At 39.9% G+C, this 20,140-nt stretch overlaps 1 protein-coding gene and 1 pseudogene across 8 annotated transcripts in view; one reads left to right on the top strand and one right to left on the bottom strand.

Annotated features, from left to right (window-relative positions):
• The window catches only part of PEAK1 (pseudopodium enriched atypical kinase 1), a 316,915-nt gene that overhangs the window by 236,290 nt on the left and 60,485 nt on the right, over window positions 1-20,140 (top strand). For 7 of the 8 annotated variants that reach the window (XR_007153014.1, XM_047862946.1, XM_047862945.1 and 4 more), the window contains one exon: window positions 1,752-4,999. Coding sequence is in view for 7 of the 8 variants with exons in the window: in XM_047862946.1 (XP_047718902.1) it covers window positions 1,866-4,999 (3,134 nt within the window). In the remaining variant the exon portion in view is untranslated. Of the gene's footprint in view, window positions 1-1,751; window positions 5,000-5,075; window positions 5,220-20,140 lie in introns of those variants that run through there. The other variant, XM_047862949.1, reaches the window with a different exon arrangement.
• On the bottom strand, window positions 15,319-17,020 carry LOC125167986 (60 kDa heat shock protein, mitochondrial-like; annotated as a pseudogene).

The following is a 20,140-nucleotide window of genomic DNA, read 5'->3' as shown; positions in this document are numbered from 1 at the left end:
ACAAAAGGGAGAGTCACAAGATTAGTTTTTTTTTTAAATAAACTTTAAACCCAGCACATTTAGTCAAACCGTATTTATTTAGCTCCTTATGCTAGACATGTAGAGATGAACAAGATAGAGCCCAGACCTTAAAAAGCTCAAAAACTAGTGAGTAAACAGACAATTAAAAATGAACGTGCAGGTCACCTACCTGGGTGGCTCAATCAGTTAGGTGACCAACTCTTGATTTTGCCTCAAATCATGATTCATGATTCATGAGATTGAGCCCCACTTTGGGCTCTGTGCAGACAGCAGACAGCAGACAGCACGGAGCCTGCTTGGGATTCTCCCTACCCGGCTTGCACACACGTATGCACACTCTCTCTTTCTCAAAATAAATACATAAACTTTTTTTTTTTGTAATGAAAGTGCTTGTTCATGGAGGTATGTCTAAGTGGCTTTGATAGTATCAAGGAGAAATGAGTAGCCCAGTGGGATTTACAACATTAATCAGACTAGCTGATGTTTAAGACATAAGGCTAGAAGGGAGGCAAAGACCAAATCATGAAAACCTAAGCGGCTTGTGTTCCTTCCTAGAACTCAGAGGTTCCAACACCTCAGTGCACTTAAAACTTGTTAAAACAAACAAACACGGAGAACTTGTTTTAAAAAATCAAATTCTTGGACTCTTCCCTCAGAGATTGACTATGTAGGTGTGTAGTGCTTCCCCAAGTGGTTCTTACTTAGCTGGCAACCCCTAGTCTGCACACTGACATTTGAGAGTCAGTGCATAGGTAAGACTGAGCACAGAATAGTTAAGCTAGGTAGTAAGTTGATCCTCTTAGCTTTTCAGAAAGGTAAATCTGATGGTAGTATCTCATTAAATATGAATTCTGATCCAGTAGGTCTGGGGTTATACCTGAAATACTGCATTTCTAACAAGTTCCCAAATAAGGCTGATACTCCTTATGTGGGGACCACATTTTGAGTAGCAAATGTAGAGAGATTGGATTGGAGTGGGGTGAGACTGCAAGCATGAAGATCAGTTAACAGCTTATTGCAGGAATCTAGGCAAAAGATGGTGAATATCTGAACTGCTAGCAGGGTCTGGTAATGACAAGAAAGAGTTCCAGTGAAATGTAATCGATAGAATTGGCAAGACTAATTTAAGGAGTTAGATGTGGAGTTAGAAGTGAAGGAAGAGGTGTCAAGAATTGAGTTTAGTTATCTAAGTAGATGATGGGGACATTAACTGAAATAGGGTAAAGACAGAGAAAGGAGGTGGTCTGGAGAGTAGAGGAGGGCTGATTAGAGTAGAAAAGTTTCTTGCAGTTGAGAAAAGGGGTAGCCAGAGGCTTAGTTTGAATGCACTCAGATTGAGGAGTCTATGAGGTAGCCAAAATTAAAAGGGCAGGTGGAGGAGGAACCTACAGTGAACTAAGAAGTATCACACAGGTCGTAGATAATAAAAAGAGCAGTTTGAAACTCATTTCCAGAAGGGGAAGTTCACAGTAGCATTGCCACATAGATATCAAGTGAAAGATTATATATAGTTCAATGAGAGTATACAAAAATTATGGCTGAAAGACAAACTTTCCAAAATGCTAACTGGCTTAAGGAGCTCAGAAAGCACCCAAATTAATTAATCTTTCAATCTGTTCACTTAAAGAAAAGTTTAGGAGTGGAGCCAGTTTTTTTAAGTCATTCATCATGATAAGCCTCGTTGTGCCTTTTCCATTTAGATTTTCTTTTTTTTTTTTTCCCTCCCACAGATTGATCATACTTACAAGAGCTGCTATGATACATAGGGGAGGTGAAAACTGATGGATGAAAGTTTTGCTATGCACTGAAAGGAAAGCATTGTCTGTGAAGGTCTTTTCTTAAAAATGTCTGCTTGTAACACCTTTACTGAACACGTGTGGAAACCTGGTGAATGCAAGAACTGCTTTAAGCCTAAAAGCTTACACCAGCTCCCCCCAGACCCTGAGAAGGCACCCGCCACCCATGGCAATGTGAAAACTAATGCCAATCACAGTAATAACCACCGCATGAGGAACACTGGGAATTTCCGTCCTCCTGTGGCTAAAAAACCCACTATAGCTGTGAAACCCACTATGATGGTGGCAGATGGGCAGAGTGTATGTGGTGAACTTAGTATCCAAGAACACTGTGAGAACAAACCTGTCATCATAGGGTGGAACCGAAACAGGACGGCCTTGAATCAGAAACCACTTAATAATAATAATGAAGATGATATTGAAGGATTTAGCCATGTTCCTAAGCCCTATGGCAATATTGATAGTGCAAAGAAGATACCAAATAACAATAATGGTCTAACTGATGTGTTAAAAGAGATAGCAGGCTTGGATACCACCCCTCAGATGAGAGGAAATGAAACAAACTCTAGAGAAACATTCTTAGGAAGAATAAATGATTGCTATAAAAGATCATTGGAAAGAAAGCTTCCACCAAGTTGCATGATGGGCGGTATAAAGGATACTCAGGGCAAGCATGTTATTCTGAGTGGGAGCACAGAAGTGATCAGTAATGAAGGGGGCCGGTTCTGTTACCCAGAGTTTTCTAGTGGTGAGGAGAGTGAGGAAGATGTACTTTTCAGTAACATGGAGGAGGAGCATGAGAGCTGGGATGAGAGTGACGAAGAGCTGCTGGCCATGGAGATTCGCATGAGAGGGCAGCCCCGCTTTGCTAACTTCAGGGCAAATACTCTGTCTCCTGTTCGATTCTTTGTGGACAAAAAATGGAATACTGTCCCCCTGCGAAATAAGTCTCTGCAGAGAATCTGTGCTGTAGACTATGATGACAGTTATGATGAAATCCTAAATGGTTATGAAGAGAATTCTGTGGTCTCCTGTGGACCAGGAAGCATGCAGAGCATGGTGTCATCTGACTCTACATCACCAGACTCTTCTTTAACAGAAGAGTCACGTTCTGAGACAGCCAGTGGTTTATCCCAGAAGATCTGTAATGGAGGAGTATCTCCTGGTAACCCGGGAAATTCTAAGGACATGAAGGAAAATGAGCCCAATTATGAAAGTCTCTCTGGTAATAATCAGGAAAAGGACTCCTCACAAGCACCTAAAAGCTCAGTAAAAGTTCCAGAAACACACAAAGCAGTCCTTGCTCTCCGATTAGAAGAGAAGGACGGCAAGATTGCTGTACAGACTGAGAAGCAAGAAAGTAAAGCCTCTACCGATATTGCTGGGCAAGCAGTAACCATTAACCTTGTCCCCGTAGAAGAGCAAGCAAAGCCCTACCGAGTTGTGAATCTGGAACAGCCACTGTGCAAGCCATATACTATCGTGGACGTGTCGGCAGCCATGGCCACTGAGCACCTCGAGGGCCCTATTACCAGCCCCAAGACAAAAATCTCCTCTTCTACTCCAAACTCTCCGATGACATCACCTGCATCGACGTCAGGACAAATAAGTGCCCACTTCCAAAAATCCAGTGCAATACGATACCAGGAAGTATGGACTTCCAGTACCAGTCCACGACAAAAGATACCCAAGGTGGAATTAATTGGTGGTGGAACTGGACCAAATGTCCCTCCAAGGAAAAACTGTCACAAGTCAGCACCTACTTCACCGACAACTACAAACATTTCCTCTAAAACCATCCCTGTTAAGTCACCCAATTTGTCTGAAATAAAATTTAATAGTTATAACAATGCTGGTATGCCACCTTTTCCAATCATCATTCATGATGAGCCAACCTATGCTCGGAGTTCTAAAAATGCCATCAAAGTTCCCATTGTAATCAACCCAAATGCATATGACAATCTAGCCATTTATAAAAGTTTTCTTGGAACAAGTGGAGAACTCTCAGTGAAGGGAAAAACCACAAGTGTAATAAGCCATACTTATGAAGAAATAGAAACTGAAAAACTGTCCGATAACACCACTAGCAAACCTACTGAGTGCCCCCAAGCCAAAGGGCTTTCAAGTAGCACAGAGCGTAAAAGGGGCTCAGTGGCTCAAAAGGTTCAGGAGTTTAACAGCTGTCTGAACAGAGGTCAGTCTTCACCACAGAAAAGTTATAGTTCTGGCCACAGCTCCCCAACAAAGATCCAGAGAACCACTCAAGAACCTGTGGCCCAAATAGAAGGCACTCAGGAGTCTCAGACGGTCAGCAGCAGCAGCAGCACCAGCACCAGAGAGAAAGCAAGCACAGTGCTTTCTCAGATTGTGGCTTCTATCCAACCACCACAGTCTCCTCCAGAAATGCCCCAGTCTGGCCCTAAAGCATGCAGTGTGGAAGAGCTCTATGCAGTCCCTCCAGATGCTGATGCTGCTAAGAGTACACCAGTCCGACCCAAGTCTCTCTTTACGTCTCAGCCCAGTGGGGAGGCTGAAGCCCCTCAGACCACAGAAAGTCCCACTGCCAGAGTACGGAAAGATCCACTCTCAAAGCCAGTCACTGCCCCTCTCTCCAAGTTAGTGGCTAACTCCCAGGGTGAGCCACCCCCTCCCTTCCCCCCACCTCGTTCTACTTCCTCCCCTTACCATGCGGGCAACCTTTTGCAGAGGCATTTCACCAACTGGACCAAGCCAACCAGTCCTACCAGGTCAACGGAAGCTGAATCAGTTTTGCACTCTGAAGGCAGCAGGCGGGCAGCTGATGCAAAACCTAAACGCTGGATATCATTTAAAAGCTTCTTCCGCCGCCGGAAAACAGACGAGGAGGATGACAAAGAGAAAGACCGAGAGAAAGGGAAACTGGTGGGCCTGGATGGCACAGTCATCCACATGCTGCCGCCTCCTCCAGTTCAGCGCCATCACTGGTTCACAGAGGCAAAAGGACAGTCCAGTGAGAAGCCAGCCATTGTCTTTATGTACAGGTGTGATCCTGCCCAAAGCCAGCTCAGTGTGGATCAGAAGGCCAGAGCAGACCAGTCAGCACTTGTAGAAAAAGATGGGACAGAGGATGGGTTACTACAGGACTCAGAGAAGAAGAAAAGGAGTCATTCTTCTCCGTCACAGATCCCTAAAAAAATTCTCAGGTATGTAAAATAGAATGGCAGAATATGAGAATTTTTTAACACATTTTTAGATGCTAAGTTTTTTTATATCTTTCAGGTTGCATAAGAGCCATTTCTGTCTGGAAGTAGCACTCAGTGGCCATCATCTATCTTTATAACTGCATTCCAAGATTAGAGTATTATTAAAGTGATCTTATTGCACTGAACAAGGTTTATGGCCCTGGATCTTTAGCTAAAGTAGCCTGCTGCATTCTGGTGAGTGCAGAGGGGCTTGAACATAGAAAAGCAAATCCATAACACCCTAATAGCAGTAAATAATATGTTGCTTTGAAATGCTATGATAGTGTGAGGAAGAAACAGGATCAAATGAATAAATGGTGATACTCTTCTTACCCTCACTGTAGATGGAATAAAGCTCTTCAAGTGATTTGTTCTGGCTTTCACCAAGGTGTAGCTCTATATCATTACTTTGTTTTCAGGGAATATTTGTTTTTTTAATGCTGTCTCTTTCTGTCTTCCTTCCAAGTATTGTGGAAATTTTGGGGTGGGGGTGGAGTTGGGGGCAAGCAGTCTGTAGTTATTTAACATGTAGGTGATATAAGAGAAGATGGTTACTGAGATTGAGACCCAGTAGTAGAATCCATAATGCTGGCTGGGCAAACGGCCCACCCGCCTCAGTTCTCTAGGTATCCATTTTCTTTCCTTCTTTAATAACTCTTTCTTGATCACCTACTCTGTAAAGCACATTGTAAATAGTTCTCTTGAATCCATACAACAGCCCTACAAATTGGTTGTATACAGATGAGGAAACTGAAAATCAGAGAAGTTAAGAATTGACCAGATTCACATAGCTCACAACTGCCAGAGTCAGAATTCAAACTTTGGTTTGGCTGACTCTAAAGCTTGCATTCTTCCCACAGTGTTGCACTGTTAATGAACACAAGAGTAAATGAAGTTTTTGTATTTTCACTTGTAATCATTCACATAAACATTTATGTTTAGGAAGCCTAAAATTGTTGTTTCTCATTCATATTGTAAGCAAAATTAATGAACTGCCAATAAAAACAAGAACCACTATCCCAAATTTGTAACAAATGGGATGATTTCTTTATATCCCCTGTACTTCTTAATTTATTTATTTTTAAACGTTTCATTTATTTATTTATTTATTTATTTATTTATTTCTATGAATATAATTTATTGTCAAGTTGGCTTATATACAATACCCAGTGCTCATCCCAACAAGGGCCCTCCTCAGTGCCCATCACCCATTTTCTCCTCTCCCCCACGCCCCCCCCATCCACCCTCAGTTTTTTCTCTGTATTTAAGAGTCTCTTGTGGTTTGCCTCCCTCCCTCTCTGTAGCTTTTTTCCTTCCCTTTCTTCCCCCATGATCTTCTGTTAAGTTTCTCAAGATGCACATATGATTGAAAACATGGTATCTGTCCTTCTCTGACTTATTTCACTCAGCATAATGCCTTCTAGTTCCATCCACATTGCTGCAAATGACATTAAACATTTTATTTTTAAGTAATCTCTACACCCAATATGCAGCTCGAACCCACAACCGCATGATCAAGAGTCACATGCTTTACCGACTAAGCCAGCCAGGCACCCCAGTACTTTTTACTTTTAAACAAAGATATGCCCCGAGTATTCTTTCATCTGATTCTAAGTCTGCCTCCCTGTTGACTTACAGTAAGCCTTTTCTACCAGGCCTGGCATTTTCTTTGGCAAAGACAGCAAAGTCTTATGATAGGGCAGATCCTCTTACCAGCTTTTTTATTAGAAAAGTATAAATAAAAATGAAGTGAATACTTAATGCCTTCACTTTTTCGAGCAAAATGTTAGCAAGTTTATATGTTTATCTGTATACTCTTTACAAAAATAAGCTTTTTACATAACCCCCAAATAGTTGTCAAAATGCTAGCAAGTTCCTGTTTTCCTTAAGTCCATATAATAACAAAGCAAGCAGAATAGTAGTAATATATTCCTGGAAAGAGTAGTCTTGTCATAGGTAGTTGAAAGTGGATGATAGAATATTGTACTCCACTAGTAATAAAACACATGTACTACAGGTTACTGTTTTATTTAGGAAAAAAGCAATTTAAGTAGCACATGGTTGGAGTTACTTATGTCAGATAGTTCTTGCAGATCGATAAATGGCTTCACTCTTCATTGAGTATGGCTGTGGTGTGTTTATCTGCCTCCTGGAAGAGAGAGCCAAGGACTGATTTGGCGTCTCTTCTGTGAAATGAGATTCTCTGCTTTGGCTCCATGCCACCGTATGTGGGCTTGAGGGCAGCCCAGGCCCTGTGGCATGGCAGACCCCTTACTATACAGCTTATATTTTCACAGATGTTGTAATGAGCTGGTCATATTTTCCAAATTTTATCAGTTCTTAGTAAGTAACATCCCTGAATCCAAACGATGCAGTTGGTGTGCCCCATTGGTTTCAAATGTAACCATGCACCACAATAACTTGAGGGCTGTTAAAACAGAGATTGCTGGGCCCCACGCCCACAGTTTCTGATGCAGTAGGTCTGGGGTGGTGTGGGTCCTGATAATTTGCACTTCTCACAAGTTCCCCGGTGGTGGTGGTGCTGCTGCTGCTGCTGCTGCTCCTGCTGCTGCTCCTGGGGCTACACTTTGAAAGCCACTGACCTCACCGCCATCCTAAATCTAAAGATATGTGCTGCAGTCTAAGTAAAGCATGTGTGAGGTATTAAGATTTTCTTAGAGGCACCCTGGAATTTTCACATTTCATAATGGCTCAGATTGAGCAGAAAAAGAGGTTTTAAGTAGTGCTTTTTTTTTTTATTGTTTGGAAAGTTTTAAAGATACATCATTTGCTTTTTCAATAATTACTTAATTGGATACACCATTGGTATTTACTTAAAGCAACTTTGAAAGGGAAAAACATTACTGTCAAATGTCAGCATTTGTGTTTCCAGCTTGATGGTGGTGGTAATCATTAAATTACCATCCCGCTGTTGGAAGAAATGAAAATTCAAGTTTTTCTATAAGTAATGAAGATACCAAATCCAAACTGTAAGAAATGAAAAATACTTGACTTCAGGCCAAACCCTAAAAGATATGGGACTTTGTAGAGCCTTTTATTATGGGATTGTTACTAAATTTATTTATTTGACTGTTCAGGTGACATAAATTGAGTATCTTCAGTATGCTGTATATGTGCCATAGGGACAAATAGGGAAAAGATGATCACACTGCTGAAATAACAGGCTTGGGTTTGACTTCACTTTAGCTATTTGTCTGGTTCTTCAGTGTACAGTGACTATAATGATACCTGTCACAGTTAATTTGAGGATATAATAGGAAAACACATAAAAGATTTTGCACAGGGTCTGACACACGTTGGGTGCTTTAAGATGTTAGTAGCCCCTCTGCCTTCGATATAATAAATGCTAAAACAATGTATGTGTATAGTGACACAGAAGCATAAAAGACAGTGATTAGATCAGCCTAGAAGAGACTTCTCTCAGAAAGGAAATACACACCAGGTCTTAAAAGACAGATAGGATTTTTCCCACTGCTTGGGAAAGACATTGTAGGCAAAAGGAACAATATATGCAGAGCCGCAGAGAAGATGATGATGGCAAGCAGAATCAAGACAGGTGGCTGGGGCGTCTGGATGGCCCAGTTGGTTAAGCATCCAACTTCAGCTCAGGTCATGATCTCATGGTTCTTGCATTAGAGCCCTGCATCAGGCTCTGTACTGACAGCCCGGAGCCTGGAGGCTGCTTCAGATTCTGTGTCTCCCTCTCTCACTGCCCCTCCCCCACTCGTGCTCTGTCTCTCTCTTTCAAAAATAAATAAACATTTAAAAAGTTAAAAAAAAAAAAAAGACAGGTGGCTGGAAAAGGATGACGAAGAGACCAGTGGTTCTTCAAATGTGGTCAAAGCAAGGTCAAATAGTGATCACGCACAAGTCACCACTTTCATAAGACATTGTTCTTTTCACTACATTGACATTTGCACTGGTGGCACAAAAACAATAGTATGTAAAACTACTTACACCTTAACAGAAATCAAAGCCATCACATAATATTGTCCAAATAGTTAAAAAAAAAAAAGTTTCACTTAAACATGTCCTTGATGAAGTAGTTTTATTAAATCTCAGCTCTTGAGGCTATGTCTGTTAAACTCCGTATGATGAAATGGGAAGTATACATGAAGTGCTTCTGCTGCACACCAAAGTGTGATGGCTACCTCAAGGAAGCACACTTGGGAAATAGTTTGAGTTTCAAGATTTGGGTTACAAAGCTGAACCACCCCCCCCCCCATTTTCATGGACTGCCTTGAAAGAACAAGTGGCTGATCCCCTGTGACTGGCTATTCAGACTTGAGTATTTGGCAGATATTTTCTCAAGAATGAGCATAGCCTATTACTTAAAGGAAAACAATGGACAGTATTTGTTGTCAATGATAAAATTCAGGCTTTCAACTAAAAGTAAGAATTTTTGAAAACTTGTATCTGCCACCATGACCTTGACAGCTTCCTGATACTTAGAGATTTTTCTGATGAGATTGGTGGTGGTGGTGGTATTTGCATACAAAGGTTTTTTAATATCACATGATGAAATGTGCCAACATTTGGAAGATCTGCATAACCCAGTGAACTGGCAATTTCCAAATGACCTAATGCATGATATTACAAAATTACACATACGTTGAAACTGCAAATTAGACCAATAGATTTTTATGTAACTGAGTCCAAAAGGTTTATTATTAATGGTTTCAGATTTCACATTGCAAGTAACCTTTAAGGGACTTCTACTTACCAAGTTCTGGTATAGTACCAAGAAGAATATTCATAATTATCTAAAAGTCTACTGATACACTCCTCCCTTTCCCACCCATATATCTGGATGAGATCAAAATTTTTTCATTACAGTTGACTCTTGAACAGCACAGGTTTGAATTGCACAGGTCTACTTATGTGTGGATTTTTCTTAAATAACATACAGTACTGTAAATGTATTTTCTCTTATGATTTTAATACCATTTTCTTTTCTCTAGCTTACTTTAAGAACACATTATATAATAATATATGACATACAAAATATGTGTTAATTGACTATGTTATGAGTAAGGCTTCTGCTCAATAGTAAGCTATTAGTAGTAAGTTTTGGGGGAGTCAAAAGTTATACACAGATTTTTGACTGTACAAGGGACAGTGCCCCTAGCCCCCACATTGTTCAAGGGTTTTAAAGGGTTTTTAAATTTTTTTAAAATTATTTTTAAAGGGTTTATTATTTTAAATGAACTAGTAACTATTTTTAAATTTTCTCAATTTTAATTTCTCATATAATATCAATAGCTACAATTCACATAAGCAAGAGCCCTTGCACTTCTCAATAATTTTTAAGTGTAAAGGAATCCCAAGAACAAAAAACTGGAGAAGTGCTGAGACAAACTGTGAAGAGGCTTGAATGATATGTTGAAATATTTGGCCCTTATCTTGTAGATTTTGTAGCAGAAACAGGTTTTATGGGGGGAAGTATGTGACTTTTTTATTTTTTTTATTTTTTATTCTTTTAAAGATTTATTTTTTAAGTAACCTCTACATCCAGTGTGGGGCTTGAATTTACAGCCCTGAGATCAAGAGTCACATGTTCCACCGACTGAGCCAGCCAGGTGCCCCAATATTTTTTAATTTTAATAAATTTTTTTCTGGCAGTGTCATTGAAAATGGACTGGAAAATGGAAATACTGATGACAAGGATACTAGTCAAATTTGGGCTCCTGTGGAATATATCCACAGGCATCATTTCTATCTGGCTAAGTCTGGATCATGAGGAGTTAATTTAATGGTTATTCTAGTCTGTGATCAGGTGGGAATTCCTCCACTATCATTTTTACGCACACTAGCCTACCTGCCATCTCTGCAGCTCTTTGGGTGTCCATAGCATGGGGAGTAATACTGCATAGGAAGAAAAATGTAAGCACTGGAGTCAGATTCAGATTTGAATTCTATGTATACCACTGGTAGGTGTGTGACTTTTGACTTAACCTCTCTAAGCTAAGGCTTTCCAACCTGTACAGTAGTGATACTAATACCTACCTAACAGAGCTATTATGAGGACTAAATGGATACCTATAAAGCATCTAGCACAGTATCTAGGAATAGGGTTGGCCTCTTTACAAATTCTGTTTAGGGCACCATAATTTAAGATGATCCTTGCTGAATGTCTTGCCTCTGCAGTCTGTTTTTAGAACAGCCAAGTGTTCTTTCTTAAACATAAATCCAGTCATAAGCCCAAACTGCAGAAAGCCCTGTATATGTGACCTTTGTCTACTTGTTTAATTTTACTTACTCTCTTGCTCATGAACCCCAGTTATTCTGGCTTCCTTTCTTTCTGAGGGCCTTGTTGATAATGTTGACTGTGAAGTGAATACTACAGGATTACCTTTTAAGGGATACCATCTTAAAATGGGTCCTTTTATTTATTTCCATTTTATTTTAAAGTTTTTGTGAAAGAAAATTTTAAACATATACTAAAGTAGATAAATTAGTAAAATGAACTACCATTTACCCCAAACCCACATTTCCAACAGTTACCAATTTATGGCCAATCTTGTTTCATCTATAACCTTTTCTTCTTCCCCACATTATTTTGAAGCAAATCCCAGACATTGCATTTGTAAATGTTTCAGTATGTATCACTAAAAGTTAAAATCCTTTCTTTCCTTTCCTTCCTTCCTTCCTTTGCTTTCTTCTTTTCTTTTCCATCCTGACCATATACCAGAAAGGATTCTGTAAACTTTAATGGCTAACTCCTGGCTAAATGGCATCTGGTATCCAGATTTTAAATACTGGGTATATTCTGATAACTCCATCCCTGACCTACCCCATGATTCACATGCTTATCCACTTGATATCTCCACTTGAACATCAAATGGACCTCTCAAATGAGGCATGTCCAAAACAGAATTCTTGATTTTTCTCTCCAAATCTATTCCATCCCAAGTCTTCCCTTCTTGGTAAATGATCCCACCATCCATCCAATTGCTTATTCCAAAAAGTAGGGGTCATCCTTGATCCTTCTCTTCCCCACACCCCCTACATAGAAAATATCGGCAAGTCTTGTTAACTCATCCTCTAGAATAATACATCCCAAATCTGTTTACTTCTTTCCATCTCTGCTTCTACCACTGTGATCCAAACCACCATCATCTCACCTGATTTACTAAAGTATTTTCCTAATTTATTTCCCTGCTTTAATCTCTTGCCTTTTCTAATCTAGTCTCTCTAGGATAGCTAAGTAGCCAAGTACTCTTTTTCAAATCAAATCGCATAGTGTCAACACAGTGAAGAAAGTCCCTACATAATATGACCTCTGCCTACTATCTACCTATTTAACCTATCTCCTATTCATCCCCTTGTTCACAAACTTCTCACAATAGTTTTCTTTCTGTTCTTCATACGTGCCAAACATAACCCCTTTTTTAATCAGCTACTCACTCTCTTTGGCATGCTTTCTTCAGATTTTTGTATGGCAAGCTCCTTGTCATTCAGCTCTCAATTTAAGTGTCACTTCCCCAGGAAAATTTTAACTGACTTCCCCATCTTAAGAAACTTCCCCTACCTTCAGTCACTCCCCATTACATCATCCTTTTTTATCTTTGATTTATTCATGTGTTTATCACTCCCCCCCCCCCCCCCCCACTATTCTGTTTTCATTTTACTCCTCCCTTCTGGATTCAGTTTCCGTTTAGTAGTCTTTTCAGTAAACTGTGTGGTAAATTCTAAAATCATCTTGATTTCATAATTGGTAGGCAGTATCTTTTGCCAATCACATGTCCTTAAAAATTTAGTTGAAAACATTTTTTCTAATCAGTTACAAAAACTTAGTGCCTAAGAAAATAACTGTAATTCACCCAAAATAACTTTAATACTTCCAGACAAAGTTAAGGATCTCATTTGCCCACTGAAGGGTCTCTTTTGGCTAACCTTTCCAGCTTCACCAGCCCTGAACATCCTGTTCCTAATTAGCAAAGCCCCCCAGTGTATCATGTAAGTCTGGTTTCTCTGAGACTCCCAGAAACATCTCAGGAATTCAACTGTGCCTCACACTGCTGGGATTCTGTCCAAACCTCTGCCAACTTCTGTTTTGGACAGGGAGATAAGGTTTGGCACACCTTTGCTGCCTTAGGAATGCCATTCATCTGTATAAGCCTTCCTCTATCCTTCCAAGATCTTTTTTTATCTTGTTAGAACCCATAGAACTAAGCTATATTCCTTAGTAATCCAGGAGTCGATTCTAGGAACCTTCTAATCCACTCCAGGGTTCAAGGATATATAGAAGAAGTTGGAGAACTATGGCCTATAGGCCAAATCCAACCTGTCACCCCTTTCTGTAAATCAAGTTTTATTGGAAAACAGCCACACTCATCCATTTGCATGTTGTCTATGGCTACTTTTGCACTATAACAGCAACCTTAGGTGCAACAGACACCATGTGGCCTGTAAAGCCTAAACTATTTACTATCTGACTCTTCACAGAAAAAGTTGACTGAGCCTCTGAACTAAGCTATAATAAATACCTGATTTGTCTGTGGTTTTCAGGCATACTAGTGGCCTATGTCCATTCTAGCCAAACACTATACAGGTTTGCTACTCACTAAAGTACCCAAAGTCTGGGCCTCTTTATAGACATATGTGTATGCACATATAGTATGGAAAAAGAAAGTCTGAGCACTTTTCAGAATGTGGTAGAATGTAACGCCCTTCTCTTTCTGTAAAGTTAGAAGCTTAAAGGTTTTTTTTGATGCTTATGCTCCAGTTTTATCTTAATTTGCATTATCTCTATTCTTTGCTAAGAGAACCCTATCAAAGTCATCTTTTCATGCTTAGGACCAGAATGGCCTCTGAAAATCAAATTCCTGCTTCTCATAAAGAAAAAAAAAATTGGAGAGAGAAGCTGAAAATAGCTGCTTGCTCTCCTGATCATATATTCTTTGCTCTAAAGAAACTTCTGGACTATAAGCATTTATCAAGATCACATCTACATTTGCTGACATACGGTTCTTAAAGTTAGATGAGTTCATAAAGTCCTTACTATTGAACTTTTAAGTAATCCTTTAAGAGAAAACTGATATCTCACTTTATCCTAATCACAGAATGATGCAGAATAGTTGTGTTTATGTGCACCATGATAGGGTGGTTTTCAGACAGCTTTACATTCCTTTCCTTCTGGAAGGTGATAAAACTCCAGAGAAGTAAGCCGCCTTGCTTAGAGTTTCATAATGAATATATTCCCAAGTAAAGAATCCAGCTGAGACTTCCCTCACTTACTGGGTCAGTTTTGTTTCCTTGTTCGCCTAATGAATCCAAAGTTAAATACCAATATCTTATTATATATTTTTTTTGTTTTATTTTTTGTTTTTTTCCTGATATAATTTATTTCACGTTGGCTAACATACAGTGTATACAATGCGCTCTTGGTTTTGGGGATAGAATTCTGTGATTCATCGCTTACATACAACACCCAGTGCTCATCCCAACAAGTGCCCTTCTCAATGCCCATCACCCATTTTCCCCTCTCCCCCGCCCCCTCATCAACCCTCAGTTTGTTCTCTGTGTGTAAGAGTCTCTTATGGTTTGCCTCCCTCTCTGTTTGAAACTATTTTTTCCCCTTCCCTTCCTCCATGGTCTTCTGTTAAGTTTCTCAAGTGCCACATATGAGTGAAAACATGATATCTGTCTTTCTCTGACTAACTTATTTCACTTAGCATAATACCCTCCAGTTCCATCCACATTGCTGCAGATGGCATGATTTTATTCTTTTTCATTGCCAAGTAGTAGTCCATTGTATATATAAACCACATGTACTATATAATTCTTTTTTAACTTTAAACAAATTTGTATTACACAAAGGTTGTCACATAATTGGACATTTCTCTGCTTTGTACACAATTAGTCTTACTCTCCACAGAAAGGCTCCTTCTTTTCATCTGGTAATGGCAAACACTAAAATACTGATTTTAACAGAATAGTAGTAAAAATGCCTCAGTGATTTAAGTTGAAAGCAGTACATTGGTACATGGCTCTTGCATTCAGTTATCAGGAATGTACAAATGTCTTTTCAAAAATACAAAATAAATTATCTGTAGGCATGGACAATGACAGCAGTAAACCATTATATGTTTTCAACTGAAACCAGTAATTGATGGTTATAGTGATTTTCTTAGCCATCAGCCAGCCTTTTCTTCAGTTGTTTCCTTCAGCTGACTTCTCTGAAGTTATTGTTGAGGAGCACTGCCTTGAGCTTCCTCTCACAGTTCATTAATAATGGTAAAGCACTATTCTAGGAATTAGAACATGCCATCTCCCATACCACCTCCCATTCCACCTATTCCGCCCATTCCAGTGTCCTTCTCTTCCTTAGGAATTTCGGTGACTACAACTTCTGTTGTAGTTAACAGAGAGGCCACTCCAGCAGCATCCAATAAAGCAGTTCTTACAATCTTAGTTGGATCAATGATTCCCTTTTCTACCGTATTCACAAAATCTCCAAGCATAGCATTATAACCAACTTCTGAGGAACTCTGCATAATTTTCTCAACTCTCAATGATCCTTCAACACCTGCATTCTTAGCAATGGTCATTGCAGGAATTGTGAGGGTTCTCTTAATGATTTCTATACCAATTTTTTGATTCATTAGCTGGTGTTATTGAATCCAAGGCTGGAATGCACCAAAGCAGGGCACAAGCCCCTCCCAGAACAATGCCTTCTTCAACAGCAGCTCTGGTAGCATTGAGGGTATCTGTAACTTTGTCTTTCTTTTCATTCACTTCAACATCACTTGTGCCACCAACCTTCAGCACAGCCACTCCCTCTGAGAGTTTTGCCAGATGTTCATTCAGCCTTTCCTTTTCATATTCATTAGTTGTGATATCTATTCAATGATTTCTTGGATACAGTTTGAGCCTTGTCACCTTTTCCTTTTAAGAGCATGGCATTATCTTTGGTCACAATGACCTCTCCAACTTTTCCTAAGTCATGAGGCTGAACATCTTCAAGATTTAGAGTCAACCCTTCTCCAAACACAGCACCACCAGTAGCAATAGCCATGTCTTTAAGCTGATTCTTTCTATTGTCAACAAAACCTGGAACTTTGACAGCTACAACCTGAAGACCAACTTTTAGCCTATTCAAAACAAGTATACTCAATGCTGCTCCATCAACATCTTCAGCAATTATGAAGGGCTTAAGGTGAGCATTGGCAATTTCAAGAGCAGGTACAATGGTTGGACACTAGAAATTTTCTTTTCACTCAACAGAACACAAGCATCTTGGAATTCACATTCCTGCCCTTTTGATGTATTAGTAAAGTATGGAGAAATATAACCTTGATCAAACTTCATGCCTTCAATAATTTCTAATTCATCATTTAGTGTTTTTCCATCCTTTACTGTGATGACACCCTGTCTTCCAACCTTTTTCATTGCATCAGAAATGATGTTGCCAATTTCTTTGTCTCCATTTGCAGAAATGGTAGCAACCTGAGCAGTTTCTTCAGGGGTTGTCACAGGTTTAGACTGCTTCTTAAGTTCAGCAATTACAGCGTCAACAGCTAACATCACACCTCTCCTGATTTCCACTGGATTAGCACCTTTGCTAATCTTCTCAAAGCTTTCCTTGGCAATAGAGCGTGCCAGGACAGTAGCAGTAGTGGTGCCATCTTCAGCCTCTTCATTTGTGTTATTGGCAATGTCTTGAACAAGTTTAGCACCAATATTTTCATATTTATCTTTTAAGTCAATTGGCTTTGCAACAGTCACACCATCTGTTGTTACTTTGGGACTGCCCCAACTCTTTTCAGTAATCACTGTTCTTCCCTTTGGCCCCATAGTAACAGCTACAGCATCAGCTAAAAGGTCTACACCTTGAAGCGTTAAGGCTCAGGCATCTGCACCAAATTTTACATCTTTGGTATAAGTCTGAGTGAGATGAGGAGCCAGTGCCCTGGACACTGGTCTAATTTGGCAAAGGACTGTGGGTAATCAAAGCATTTCTGCGGGGCAGTGGCAGGGCGCTGAGGCAGGCCATTGGAGGCAAGGAAGGGGCACTATATAATTCTTAAAACACTTTCACTCACATTATCTCATTTGTCCCAACATCTATGACAGTGCATGCTTCTTCCTATTTTATAAGACAGAGAAACAGAGGCTCAGTGACATTCCCAGGGCCACTCTGCAAGCAGGTAGCAGAGCCAGACTCTGACTTTAGAGGTGTTTGACCCCTAGGTGATTTTTGTTGCACTCTTGGTGGTGGTTGTTGAGTCTTTTGGTGTCTGCCATGTCTTTTATAAAGCCAGCCTGAGTGCAAGAAGGTAAGTCTGTGACCAGTAAGGGATGTGTACTGATTCACTGAGCTGTCAAGCAGTCTTAAAGTACTCAACATTGGCACAGTTGAACATAGTTCTTCACTCTCTTAAAAGCACTTTATTTGAATTTCCTAATTAATACACACTCCTATAAATGTCACCACAGCCATTTTTTAGATGAATAATGGGAGACAGGGACCGAGAAGCAGTGGTACAGAGCTGAAATGAAATTTGAGTTTCTAATTTCCAGGCCTGTATTCAGACCTCTAAGCCACAGTTTGAGCCAGTGATTATTTAACATAATTGTAGTAGGTATTGATTAGAGTCATCAGGTAATAATATTTAAAAGTTTAATTCCAGGACAAGCAGTTTGTCCTCATATGGTGCTTCTATAATGGTGATTTGTTAATAGCAGGGAGAAAGGCTTGCCTGAAAAAAACAACACAATGACAGCAGTGCATGCTGATAGCTCCCACCCCCACTCCTAGTTCTTATGTGGGGATATAGACTCAGGAATCAGTCGTTGGCCTTTCTGTGCTGCTGGCACATGGATGTGGCTCCACTCTGCATCAGGGAGATGTCCTGTTCCACACTAGAACCTGTAGAGGATCCTAGTAATACTCTTCTCCAGTGCCTTGCTGTCCAGATCCCATGTGATTTGACTTATTCAGCACCTGTTTACTGAGTGTTTGCTATAATCTCAGACCCTTTATATTAATCTGCTCAGGCTACCTTAAAATACCACAGACTGGCCAATTTACTTACAAGTATACAATCTTATCTGACAGGGCCCTACCCTTATCACCTCATTTAATCTAATTATTTCCTTGGAGGCCCCATCTCCAATATAGTCACACTGGGGTTTAGGGGCTTCAACATATGAATTTGGGGGGAACACAAACGTTCATCCAGAACACCTGTTATGGGTGTTCAGAGAAGGAAGAGTTCCTGCAGACCCAAAGATGTTGTGAGCAGTGTGAGACCTGAGTAGTCTTTAGTGACTGGCTGGGTTTGAAATATATGGAAAGAAAAAGGGAGGGAACTCTAGGAAGGGAAAGTAGGTTCAGCAAAGATGGAGAATGTGGTATCCAAGGGACAAGGAATTATGATGTAGAAATACGTTGGTTTGTGTGAAGCTGAAGGATTGTGTATTAGAAAATTTGAAATAAAGAGGCTCTTAAATACTGAAAACAAACTGAGTGTTGATGGGGGGTGGGGGAGAAGAGAAAGTGGGTGATGGGCATTAAGGAGGGCACCTGTTGAGATGAGCACTGGGTATTGTATGGAAACCAATTTGACTATAAATTATATCTAATATAAAAATTTTTAAAAAAAAAAAGAAAATTTGAAATAAGGATGGAAACATACATTGCAGCCTCATTGTGAAAGGCCTTGAAGGCCTGCAGGTAGTCCAGACATGACCCTGATGGGTCACAAGGATGTAGAACAGAGGATCAGTGGAACAAAATAGAGATTTTAGGTGAGCATTTTGTGCTCACCTCTGTCCTCTTTTGATACAAGGAACTGAGGTAGTGCTGCATGTTGGGAGACTTGACCTATTACTGCTTCTTACTTTCAGAGGAGACTTTATCCAGCCAGGGCTTCAAGTAAGAACCGTAAATATCATACACTCTACTTCATCTTCATAAGCATTTATTGTTGAGTCTTTACAGTATATCAAGCTTGCCTTATGGTGCCAGTGTGGTGGATGTCAGAGTAGGAGAGTATCCAGTTCAGATCCTGACTCTACTACCGAAGTTTCCTTATAATCTTGGGCAGGTCACTTCACTGCTCTCAATCTCAGTTCCCCCATCTGTAAAATGAAAGCAATTGCATCTACCTCCTGAGATGTTTTCGTGAATTAAATGGAAAAGTGTGTGGCTTGTACAGTGTCAAGTAGGAATAGGCTCTGAGTGGTTTTGGTTCCCATGTCCTCCTTGAGCCCCCAATGTTTTTAGAGAGTTTAGTATACAAAATCATCTCCATCCTCTGACTTGAAGGGCAGATGGACAGTTGAGGGAGATAAGAGGAGGGTGGGAAAATGTGTAGTGACTTGCTTCTCCAGTGTTTCTGGGCATGGGTAAAAAGTCAAGGACCCAAAAAATGACTTCCATATCCTCCCTAGGGTAGTTCTAGTAGAAAGGCCTGCATTTTCTTTTCATATCTTGCTTTTTCAGGAAATATACATCAGTATCTCACACCATTCTTTAGAAGTGAGCCAAGGCCTAAATGGTGATACTGAGAAGCTCCTTCTATAACCCTGTTAATTGAAAAAGACAGCCGCCTTTTATTGCTCTTTTCCAAGATTAATTTATCTTTTCTGTTAATTTGCACAGATAGTATTCTGACTTTGTATTTCATACAATTTTAAAACTGTAATTTTTATTGGCATTATGAAGATGACAGTGATTTACAGTGGCCTATATTTTTATCTACTTCACTGTCTTGCGGTCTAGTGCCTAAAGACACTTTTAATTTGCTATTCACATCTGTTTAAAAAAAGAAGTGAAACCATGCAGTATCTGAAAATTAGAGTCTATTCAAGACCTTGCACGTGGCTGCCAGTCTTCCCCATTCTAAGACCTAGCCACTTCGTTCACCAGTAAGAGTTGGTGTGTTTGACCAGACTCTGTTAGACATATTAGCAGGAGCTCATCAGATCTCAGTTAAAGGTTAATCTCAGTTCAGGAGAAGTTTGAAGTTTTCAGTTAAAGACCACAGAAGGCTTAGTGGAAAATTGGAGACACTAAGATAGTGATCAATGGACACAACACTTTTCTACCTGAGAATGCCAGTAATTGGAAAG

The sequence above is a fragment of the Prionailurus viverrinus genome, chromosome B3 (genome assembly GCF_022837055.1).
Source record: "Prionailurus viverrinus isolate Anna chromosome B3, UM_Priviv_1.0, whole genome shotgun sequence".
NCBI classification, from domain to species: domain Eukaryota; kingdom Metazoa; phylum Chordata; class Mammalia; order Carnivora; family Felidae; genus Prionailurus; species Prionailurus viverrinus.
This window is presented reverse-complemented; position numbering and strand designations above follow the sequence as displayed.